Raw genomic sequence first — 12,020 nt, 5'->3', positions numbered from 1 at the left:
TTTTGTATCAAATTATTAAATATGGAACATATTAAAGTGACTGAGTGTAGGGTTCATTCCAGTTTTACTGTCATTCACAGCATATTAGTAGGTATATACACAACTTCACGATTAGAAAAGCACATTAAACGCTTACTGTCACTGGTTTTCATAACAGCCATAACATTTTTTTTACATTAGCCTACCATTTCAAAAGCATAACAGCGCGTTTTATACGGCTCATCACCGTGACTATAAGCACAAAAAAGAATAAGCTATTGCCATAGTCATAAATTGTCAAAACAGCGTAACGACCTGTGATTAATGTTTAGTTCAGAAATTCATGTAAGTGTCAGTGTCCTAACAGTGCATTAATACAGCACATTTTCGTCACTATCAGCTATTTTTATCTGATCATCATCGCCGTTCTTGTCATAAGTTTCAAAACAGCGCTGTAGATATGCGGAACATCACCGTTCCTGTGATCAGTGTTCATAACAGCGCACTACACACTGAACATCACATCGCTCAGTCAGCAGTGACAGGCAATCTCTGCAAACGCTGGAAGTCTCTTGTGGATCCAGGAGGAACTTTTACGCATTTCTCTGGAAGTAGGTGAAATTTTGTTCTGAGACGTCTTCAGCCTTACTGACACACTGAACTACAAACACTGGTCGACTACCCTGATTCCTACTGGACCTGAATCGGGTCACTGACCTTCATGCGTTTCAGTGACCATGCTGGAAATTCACTTTGAAAAGAAATGAATTCTTTCAATGAAACATCGAACCTGGAGAACTATAACTATATTTTCGCCGATGAGACTTATCAACTCCTGACGTTCACAATCGGATCTATCGGTGTCCTGGGCTTCTGTAATAACATCATCGTCATTATTCTCTACTGCAGATTCAAGAGACTCCGAACTCCGACTAATTTGTTAATATTGAATATAAGTGTCAGCGATCTGCTGGTGTCCCTGACTGGAGTTAATTTCACATTCGTCTCGTGCGTGAAGAGAGGATGGGTTTTTAATTCTGCCACATGTGTTTGGGATGGATTCAGCAACAGTTTATTCGGTCAGTATTCTGTCTTAAGAGTCACTTGAATAAGTTTTCTTAGTTGGCTATACTTCGAGTTTAATTCTAAGAAAGTCATTCTTACATGTTGTTTTCTTATATGACTTCATCAATACAGATCAGTTGATTTGCATATTCCGTTTGTGATGGCTAGTTTATCATTTTATTGTAGCCTTGTCATTTTTAAATGTGTTTTTGGTCAGTTGTCATTAAAATGGTCTCATATTGCTGTACACTCAGGGAAAATGTAAAGAACAAAACGTTTTTCATGGCGTTTTTTTTTTTTTTTTTGGTGCAGTTATGTAATTTGATACGTTTTAAAAACGTTATAGAAAGCACATATAAACAGATGTTAAATATAAGCAAAAACAAATCATTAAAAATCATCTTGAACATACGGTACATACATACATGGTAGGTTTATAACGGAAACCAAACAGGACCAAATAACGCACAGTAACCTACCAACCACATTAGTTATTTGTGTGGAATGCTATTTACCACAACTGCCAGGCATTAAGTAAACTGTAAGAAAGTTGTGATTCTTTATATCTTTATATTATTTCAGCTTTGTGAATGAGGGACTTTTTGAATGGACGCACGATTTCTCACGCGACAGAAGTCACTGCAGCAGCGCGCGCAGCGAGACTGACAGGATCTCTGCTACCTCGCGACAAATTATCTTAATAACTTCTAAAAAACTATGAGAACAAGACAACACATTGGAGTAATATCATAACTTATAGGTGTATGTTACCTTGTAACTATGGAAGTATGGAATCACTGGTAATCATATGGAGAAGAGAAATAATACACTGCATTGATAACATCTTGACATAAAATGAACATTAAATGACTTTGGATAGCTGAAAACATTTTATCTTGTAAGAATTTGATGAGAAATGTTCACATTGAGGTCTTTTGGTAAGATCTTAGTAAATCAGAGGACAGTTTGAGATGTTGTCGAGATATCTTTTTTAACTTTAGAAGAGGTGTGAGATTGTAGGGTCTTTTTCTTTGGATGAAAATCTTAGGGGCAGGAAACTTAATTCTCTGCCATTTTGGCTTTTCTACACCAAATTATCTCATATGATCATCATCTGACTCATTTGATGCAATCCTCTTCAAGTTATTATGGGATTTTTGGCAGCATGAATCAAATTAAAGGAAATAATATGGTATGGCTAACTTATCTATATCAGATATTGCCACAGCTTCATGGTCATAATAAGAACATTTATGCTTCATTAGGCCTATTTGATATTGGTTACAACGGAAAGCAAAGATGCAGCTTCGTAAACAACTGATCTGCTGCAGGGAAAGATAAAGTCGAATAGAGACAGATAATGGCACTTTAATGGACCAGAAATAACCGGTAGAATATCAACAACGCATCTGTGAGAGGATATGCTTTGAGAAGAGCTTTGTAATTTCATTTCTGAAAGATAGACGGTCATTTTATGCACCTGCGCCCCCAAGGTCACACCTGCTGTTATTCTAAGTTCAAAGACTATCATCCCTCATGATTGCTTCTGTACTGCTTCATTTGACGCATTTAGATGTTAAACTGGCTTTCTTTTATGATTTTTATGCAATTTTTGCCCCCTTGGGAATTGACTAATTTAAATAAAAATTAGATGTGGCCCAGTGTGTAATCCTGCATTATATTCCACATCAAAATGACCAAGCACAGTTCTATGTGATGTAAAAAGAGGTCTGTGTGAATACTTCTGACAGCTGAGAGGAAAAATGCGAGTGCTGCCTCCCCACCGGCCTGCCTCTGTCACTGAGGACTGCGGATGTCTGGGTAATTGGGGGAAAGTCTCTTGCCAGAGTAGTCTCTGTCTGTGTATACTGCCACTCTGAGATACAGTTATTTACTTATAAAAATGAAAAGATAGCAATTACTATGATCCATCATCTGTTGAATTTAGGACTGTATCTTGGGAGCTTGATATCTGTAAAAGAGAGAAGTCACATTGTTCACCTTTTACATTTATTTGTATAACACTTTTTACAATATATATTGTTTTAAAGCAAATTATTTTAAAATCTCACAAAATCTGTCAAGAACATGTCCAGATCATTTCACCCAAAAATCAAAAGAAGAAAAAAACGAATTATATTTTGTACCAGTAGCCTATCACATCTTTACAATTAATAAAAAAATAATACAATTATATTTGTATTATTTATTATAAAATGTTATTTTAAGTGCATGATAAGTTATTTATACAGCATAGTATTTATTCTAATGCTTTTAATTGATCTTTTATAGTGGGAATATTATGAGAAGCATTAAAAAAAAAGAGAGAATTACAAACAAACTCAAAGACAAATATCTGGACACATTATGATAATTGGAATTCTATCTATCTATCTATCTATCTATCTATCTATCTATCTATCTATCTATCTATCTATCTATCTATCTATCTACTGTATCTCTATCTATCTCTGTCACAAATATATATCTGTCTGTCTGTCTGTCTATCTGTCTATTTAGGTCAGCTGTCTCTTTATCTCTCTTTTCGTCCTTTAAGGTATCGTGTCCATCATGACTCTCTCCGGCCTGGCGTATGAGCGCTACATCCGTGTGGTTCATGCCAAGGTCATTGACTTCCCCTGGGCCTGGAGGGCCATCACACACATCTGGCTGTACTCTTTGGCTTGGACTGGAGCTCCTCTCCTGGGATGGAACCGCTACACGCTGGAAGTCCATCAGTTAGGCTGCTCTCTTGACTGGGCGTCTAAAGATCCCAATGATGCTTCCTTCATTCTCTTTTTCCTCCTCGGATGTTTCTTTGTCCCTGTGGGTGTCATGGCCTACTGTTATGGAAACATCTTGTATACAGTGAAAATGGTAAGGCAAACACTTTCCATATGTGCCACAGACTGAAAAAAATGGTAACCTAAAAATTATAACATCTAAATTACTGTAACTGGTTGTATCCAAATCAAAAATATTATTTAATAATATTTATGAATTAAATTAAATACATACATTTATTCCAACAAAATCAATTTTTATGGGTTAAATCAAGTATAAAAAAAAAACACAGCTCTTGACGGTAACAATTGCAGGTTACCACTTTTTACAGTGCAGCCGGCTTATGCTAGTAAAAGTCATTTTCTCGCTGGCTTTGTCTCTTGATGCATAATTTATACAGTACGTATATCTCCTTCAACCTGATAAGCTACAAACACACTACTTCTGAATCTTTGTAAGGCGTTTTTCATTGATTTATGGTGGTTGTTTCAAAACATGGTCTTATATACACTCACCTAAAGGATTATTAGGAACCCCATACTAATACTGTTTGACCCCCTTTCGCCTTCAGAACTGCCTTAATTCTACGTGGCATTGATTCAACAAGGTGCTGAAAGCATTCTTTAGAAATGTTGGCCCATATTGATAAGATAGCATCTTGCAGTTGATGGAGATATGTGGGATGCACATCCAGGGCACGAAGCTCCCGTTCCACCACATCCCAAAGATGCTCTATTGGGTTGAGATCTGGTGACTGTGGGGGCCATTTTAGTACAGTGAACTCATTGTCATGTTCAAGAAACCAATTTGAAATGATTCGAGCTTTGTGACATGGTGCATTATCCTGCTGGAAGTAGCCATCAGAGGATGGGTACATGGTGGTCATAAAGGGATGGACATGGTCAGAAACAATGCTCAGGTAGGCCGTGGCATTTAAACGATGCCCAATTGGCACTAAGGGGCCTAAAGTGTGCCAAGAAAACATCCCCCACACCATTACACCACCACCACCAGCCTGCACAGTGGTAACAAGGCATGATGGATCCATGTTCTCATTCTGTTTACGCCAAATTCTGACTCTACCATCTGAATGTCTCAACAGAAATTGAGACTCATCAGACCAGGCAACATTTTTCCAGTCTTCAACTGTCCAATTTTGGTGAGCTCGTGCAAATTGTAGCCTCTTTTTCCTATTTGTAGTGGAGATGAGTGGTACCCGGTGGGGTCTTCTGCTGTTGTAGCCCATCCGCCTCAAGGTTGTGCGTGTTGTGGCTTCACAAATGCTTTGCTGCATACCTCGGTTGTAACGAGTGGTTATTTCAGTCAAAGTTGCTCTTCTATCAGCTTGAATCAGTCGGCCTATTCTCCTCTGACCTCTAGCATCAACAAGGCATTTTCACCCACAGGACTGCCGCATACTGGATGTTTTTCCCTTTTCACACCATTCTTTGTAAACCCTAGAAATGGTTGTGCGTGAAAATCCCAGTAACTGAGCAGATTGTGAAATACTCAGACCGGCCCGTCTGGCATCAACAACCATGCCACGCTCAAAATTGCTTAAATCACCTTTCTTTCCCATTTTGACATTCAGTTTGGAGTTCAGGAGATTGTCTTGACCAGGACCACACCCCTAAATGCATTGAAGCAACTGCCATGTGATTGGTTGATTAGATAATTGCATTAATGAGAAATTGAACAGGTGTTCCTAATAATCCTTTAGGTGAGTGTATATATATATATATATTTATATATATACATACATACATACATACACACACCACACATACACAGTTTTGGGGTAACTTGAGTTACAAAATCAATTACTTTTTTCAAGTAACTCGTAAAGTTACTTTGTTTTCCCATTTATTTACCATACAGCTCTCCTGTCCCCATGTTGACAGAAATGGGATTAAAGGGATAGTTCACCCAAAAATGAAAATTAGCCCATGATTTACTCACCCTGAAGCCATCCTAGGTGTATATGACATTCTTCTTTCAGACGAATACAATCGGAGTTATTAAAAATATTAATAAAAAAAATGTCCTGCCTCCTCCAAAGTTGATAATGGGAGTGAATGGCTGTATGTTTTTGGCAGTCCATCAAAGCCAACAAAATGAAGCATCTATTCATGATTAAAGTGCTTCACACGGCTCTGGGGGCCGAACAGACGGCTGTACGCTTCGACTTGCGCCAAAAGAGTAACCCTTGAACTTGATGCACAACGTAATGACAGCAATTGATGCCTCTCGCGGTTCAAACAAACAGGGCTGGGCAACCGCATTCGTCATTACATTGTGCGTCAAGTTCAAGGGTTACTCTTTTGGCGTAAGTCGATGCGTACGGCCGTCTGCTGGAAGCTAGTTATGTCGATAAAGTATTAAATATGGATATTTTTCTTACACGCACGTATCACTTCACTTCAGAAAGCCTTTTTAACCCCCTTTAATTTTCATTTTTGGGTGAACTATCCCTTTAAGTGCAGACGTGTTGTGTGCGCTGTGTGAACATGATGGTTTAAGTTCTTGACTAAATGTGAGCATGCATTTACTCATCTCACTTGCACAAAACAGATTCAGTATTCCTCAAAATAAATAAAAACAGCGAAATGCAAACTCAAATTATTACGCAAACCTACAATAACACTAATATACTTTATGTATTTAATGTGTACAGTGTACAGTATGTGCAGTGTCTTTCCTGCTGTCCTTCGATGATCCAATTCAACCACACTAATAAGCAAAAATTACTTTCGATTAATATCACATTTGTGTTTTGTATTGATGAAGTTAAGGTGTGGAAAAAAAAATTCTTCTGCGTCCTATTGTTCTGAAATCCAGAATGCCAGCACAACTGAATGGTTTGTTTGAGTCTAAAGCCTGGAACACACCAAGCCGACGCAGACGAACTAGCGCTGATGAAAGCCGACTGTGTTGTCGCCTCGCGTCGGGGTAAAAAAGCTGCACTTGAACACACCGAGAGAACTACAGCCGACTGTCAGCTAGAATGCGCGTTCTGCGCCTGCGTGTAAATGAGACAGCTGTCTATTTCTGCAGATATAGGCCCTGTCCCAAATGGCACACTCCGGACTTGTGGACTTCCTCAGAGTCCACACTTTGGTGACGTCATGTAGTGCAGACCTATAGGGTCCTTGCCGTGAGTCCACGAGGGCGCATTGAGAGGTATTTTTGGGACAGACTCGATCGGCATGCCGGAAATAACGGTCTAGTTGTTGTTGGACAGGAGAAATCACATTTTTGCGCTCCGACGTCTCATCTGCATGTCCACTACACAGCCTAATTTTACAGTTCTATATTTTGATATTGTGCATATCACCTGGGCATTAGACAATAGATAAATCATGCTTATTTAAATGATGTATACAGTTGTACATACTAATACATAATGTTCCATTTGAACTAAGATTACAATTTTAAAACATAATTTAAACATCATTTTTTCAATTTACAGGTTTCAATATTCATACTATGTTTACATATATGACTCAGTAAAGCCCTGCCATTCAGTCCTATTTATTTAATGAATCATAATACGATCGTATTATTAAACGCGCTATTATTATGTTTGAGACATCAACCACTGCTCGATGACCATAATGTTTGTATAAACTGTAGGTAACAACTGGTAAAATGTACATTTAGGTCATAAAAACAGTAATATTTTCTTCTCAGCCATGTCAACAATTATCCGTGAGTGAAATCTCCTCCCATCTGTTGTATGATTGGCCTTTCGCAAGGATTCCTGGGTAGTTCAAGTGCGTGGAGCCTGCTTCTATGCGGGCTTCGTGGAAGACCGCTTCAAGGGTACAAAGGGGGCGCTGCTGAGCACACTTCAGAGCGGTAAAATGCTGAATGGGACGGCCTACGGACTCGTAGACTCAGCGAGCACGCGCAATTCAAGTCCACGAGACCGAAAGTCCGCATGAAGTGCGCCATTTGGGACAGGGCCATATTCGTCTATATTCGTCATTCAAAAAGGGAAACCGGCGCTGCCGGCTCCAGTTACACAAACCGTAAACAAAGCAGTGCGTGCTTACCGTTTTGAATATCAATCCTGCTAAACACTGTCTTTATTCCACTCCTCTCGTGTTAATATTGAAATATTCGCCAAGGAACACTCAGATAAGATGACATATCATTAGAACAGCCTTCTATCTGTACCGTTTTGACTTTGCTCGCTATTTTGCTATTATTCTCGTGCACTGACTCGGTCACTAAGCTGAACAGCCAATCAGAGTTCCCTCTTTCACCGACGGCCCGACGCCGATTCAACATGTCGAATCGGCCGTTACAAAGCCGACGAGGACCAATTTCAGCCGACGGTGCGGAACACACTGAGAAGATTTAGTCGGCCGACGCACGGAAACTGCCCGATGGCCGACCGTCGGCTTGGTGTGTTCCAGGCTTAAGGCTTATTCATTTCACTTTTGGCGTGAAAAGGCCTTTGCATTTGCCAAAATAGAACTTTTGCTAAATTTTTTAAAGGGGTCATATAATGCCATTTTTGTACAAGCTAATATGATTCTTTAGGGTCTAAATTAAAAGTTTGTAATATACTTTAATTAAAAATTCTCATTAGTATTGTAAGAAAACACAAATTTTACCTGGTCAAAAACAGCTCTGTTTTCAGCACGCCGTTTAAGTGCATGTGTCTTTAAATGATAATGAGCTTTGCTCACCCCGCCCCTCTGTTCTGTGCGGACACCGATAACCATAACGCGTTGTTCATTATAAACGTGGGATTATGAATTATATTTAGAACGTCGTACATAGAAAACATGCCGTAATGTACCCTGAGTGTAAAAATAGCCGCATTCGTGAAGCGTGCAAGCGATTTGCAAAGATTAATATAAATATTAATATAAAGGTTAATAAAACGTTACACTCACTTCAGTTCTCCTGGAGGTGCAGCAGGAACACGAATAGTTGGTACCGATCCTTTTTTCAGGAGCAGCTTCTTAGCAAAAACAGCTTTATACTGACATAAAGCAGTCTGATGTGTGAAATGATTCACGCTCGCAAACATGAAAGCATTGACGTTGATGGTGAGTAATATTCCCTTCGAAAAAAAACTCAGCCACTGCGTCTTCAGCGGTTCGGATTTAGGAACATCAATATGACTGCTGTGTTCGTTATTGCACCGAAGAACAGAACACCGCCATGCTGCTCATAGACAGACAGTGCTCCAGCTATCAACAATGACGCGCCGGTCCGCGCGGGCTATGATTGACAGCTCGCTCACGAGCAAGGGCGGGTCTGTGTTGAAACGCTCCTGTCAATCAGCAATTGTGGGAGGGGCGTCAATTTTGTGACGTCACAATATCGAACAGCTTGATTTGAGATGGGGGGAAACGTATAAGAAGATTTTAAAAAAAACACTGGATGGATTTCTATCATTTTATGATGGTTGTGTACAGGCACTGCCAACACACACTTCAGTACAATCAACTTGTAAAAGTGCATGTATCATTATATGACCCCTTTAAATTAAAAAACAAACAAGCAAGCCCAGTCTAGCTGAAAAAAGTAATGCAAAAGTAACCTAGCGCATTACATTCCACAAATAATTAAATTACACAAATTTAGTTACTTTTTTTTACTTTTATATAATATATAGGCACAAACAAAACTGTATTTTAAAGCATCACATGACCTGTGATTTGCATGTCACCTGAGTTTCTTTCTTTCTGTTTTGAACCTTCATCATTCTCTCTTGTTCTTTTATAAACACACTGTCAAGCTGTTGTGATTTAGCAGTGTATGGGGCCAACACATTCTGTGTGAGGGGCTATTTCAACTAAAAGCCTATTGTCTGAAGGTGCTTTCAAACAATAAGCAGAGACGCTGATTGTGAACGTAAATAGCTTGCGGTTTTCATCAGCGCAGCTCCTGTGCGTCAGATTTGATCAGGTGTGCCGCTCAGGTGGGGGAGGGCAGGACTGCTGTAAAATGATCTACAAATGATTGTGTGCTTACTGAAGCGTTTTGAAATAATATCTCTTATCTCAGCTTTATGTACAGAGACAGCCACAAGTAAGCCGTATGTAGGTTGATTCCCATGAAAGCATTCAAAACAGCGACACTGGCTGAAGTTTCTGGTGGAATTATCTGTTGTTCTGATCAATGGCAGACTGCATAAATATATATATTTATATATGTGATGGCGTGGATCAATATGTGAGATACAGCAGTCAATCAGAAAGTGTAAAACTGCTGGATCGATTAAACAAACCACAACAACCACAAAGTGATGATGAGCAGCCGACTATGTACCAGCACAACACAAGATTGCATTTGGATTGAATCCAAGAATTGTATTGATTTTGACAGAAAAACTGGAAAAAAAGCATAGATTGAAAGGAACAAACAGCTCAGTTGTGAAGTGGCATCAGTTCATGCATACACACTGGTAATTGTCAATATTAAGTCCAACACCACTGAGATGAAGAAAAAGCCAGTGAGACATAAACAAAAACCTGGCAGCACCTTTAATAATTTAGATGACTTCAACACGGCTTTGGAAGCTTCATAAGGATACTACTAAAAGTTAAACCCTTAAGGCACAATACCAGACGAGACCCCTTGAAAATACATATTTTCATTGCATTGCACAGTGCTCCGAAGATTCACCCTAGAACGCACAGCAGGGGTTTCTTAATCATCATTTTCATTCACTATTTCATCCTCTCTCGGGAGGGTTTACAAAGTGCTCTGATGGCTTTTTTTCTCTTAACTGCACCTTTAGTGTCCTTGACTTTAGAGGATCATGCTGCCTCTGTGTTGTGTACAGAACAGCTCCTCACGTCTTGATTATTCTGTTCTGTATGAGTGAACATGGTTAAGTGTACCAACAAATCCTTGAATAAATTAATCAAGGAATCATCAATAAATGCATGTGCACGTAAAATGGGTAGATATTCAAATTGAGGGATTACTTAGAGTTGTATACATTTATACATATATTTATATTTACAACACGGTTTAAAACATGTATTCCACCAAAGGGCCATTTATAATGAACTTGTTCAAGAAAAGCTGTTTAAAATGGTAAAAACCTGACCTGTCAAAAGACTAAAGTTATACACATTCCCTTTTAACGATGTTAATGAACCAAAAATGCACACTCCTTATCATCTACATAATGAATCAATGAAGGTGTTATACGTGCCTTGTCAGCAGCAGGACTATACTGGGTTTGGAAAACCATCTTCAGTTTGACTCAATTATTTCAGGAGGAAACTTTGATCAGCTGTTCACACCATTGCGCACCCAAGTGGTGACCCAGTTCTGCTTTAGTTACACAATGGCAGGAGCTCTGAGAGATGCTCAGTCAAACTCAGCAAGTTTTATTGCTGTTCTTGCAGCTGTGTGACGATAATGAATGCAAATTGTATGTTTAATTAAAGAAGCAAAAGCATTAGAGTTTCAAAGGGCATTATGTTTCTGAGCATATGACCTCTGTCTAAAGCCAATCAGCTTGGGAAAATATATCATCATGAACATAATGTGCAATATATTATGTGGAATCTGTTATGACCAGAGTTGGGGTTAACTCATTACAAGTAATGTGAGTTACGTCATCAGATTACTTTTTTCAAGTAACGAGTAAAGTAACGCATTACTTTTAAATTTACAATACATTTTTGAGTTACTTTTTTCAATTTTACTTTGTTTTCCCATTTATTGACTGACAGCTCTCCTGTCCCCATGTTGAGAGAAAAAGAGAAGCAGAGGTGTTGTGTGCGCTGTGTAAACATGATGGATATTGTAGTTTTAGACTACTGTGAGCATTTACTCATCTCACTTGCACTAAACTGATTCAGTATTCCTCAAAATGAATTAAAACAGCGAAAGTCAGAATATTATGCAAACCTGCAATAATTAAATATGTTAAATAACTTAAATATACTTTATGTATTTAATCTCACTTTATTACTTCATTTAGTTACCCTAAAAAAGTCATTACTAGCTACTAATTATCTTAAACTGTGTAATTAGATAATTAGATTACTGTACTAATTTCTCTCTTTAATAGTATTGCATTACTTATAACTAATTACTTTCTAAATCCCATATCAACCTCGACCAGTTTAACAATACGAGGATAGAAATTAAACAGCTCTTATAATTCTTTAAAAATATATATATATATAAAATTGCATAAATTATTCTTG

General features: G+C 38.4%; 1 protein-coding gene across 1 annotated transcript in view; it reads left to right on the top strand.

Moving 5' to 3' along the window:
- The first annotated feature begins 428 nt into the window (after positions 1–428).
- Positions 429–12,020, top strand: part of opn3 (opsin 3) — a 15,826-nt gene continuing 4,234 nt past the window's right edge. The window contains exons 1-2 of the mRNA XM_082153460.1: positions 429–1,058; positions 3,602–3,921. Coding sequence (XP_082009586.1) covers positions 743–1,058; positions 3,602–3,921 — 636 coding nt within the window. The 5' untranslated portion in view covers positions 429–742. The remainder of the gene's footprint in view (positions 1,059–3,601; positions 3,922–12,020) is intronic.

Source organism: Leuciscus leuciscus (genome assembly GCF_965113295.1).
Source record: "Leuciscus leuciscus genome assembly, chromosome: 22".
NCBI lineage: Eukaryota > Metazoa > Chordata > Actinopteri > Cypriniformes > Leuciscidae > Leuciscus > Leuciscus leuciscus.
The sequence above is the reverse complement of the archived record's forward strand: the minus strand, read 5'-3'. Positions and strand labels throughout refer to the sequence as shown.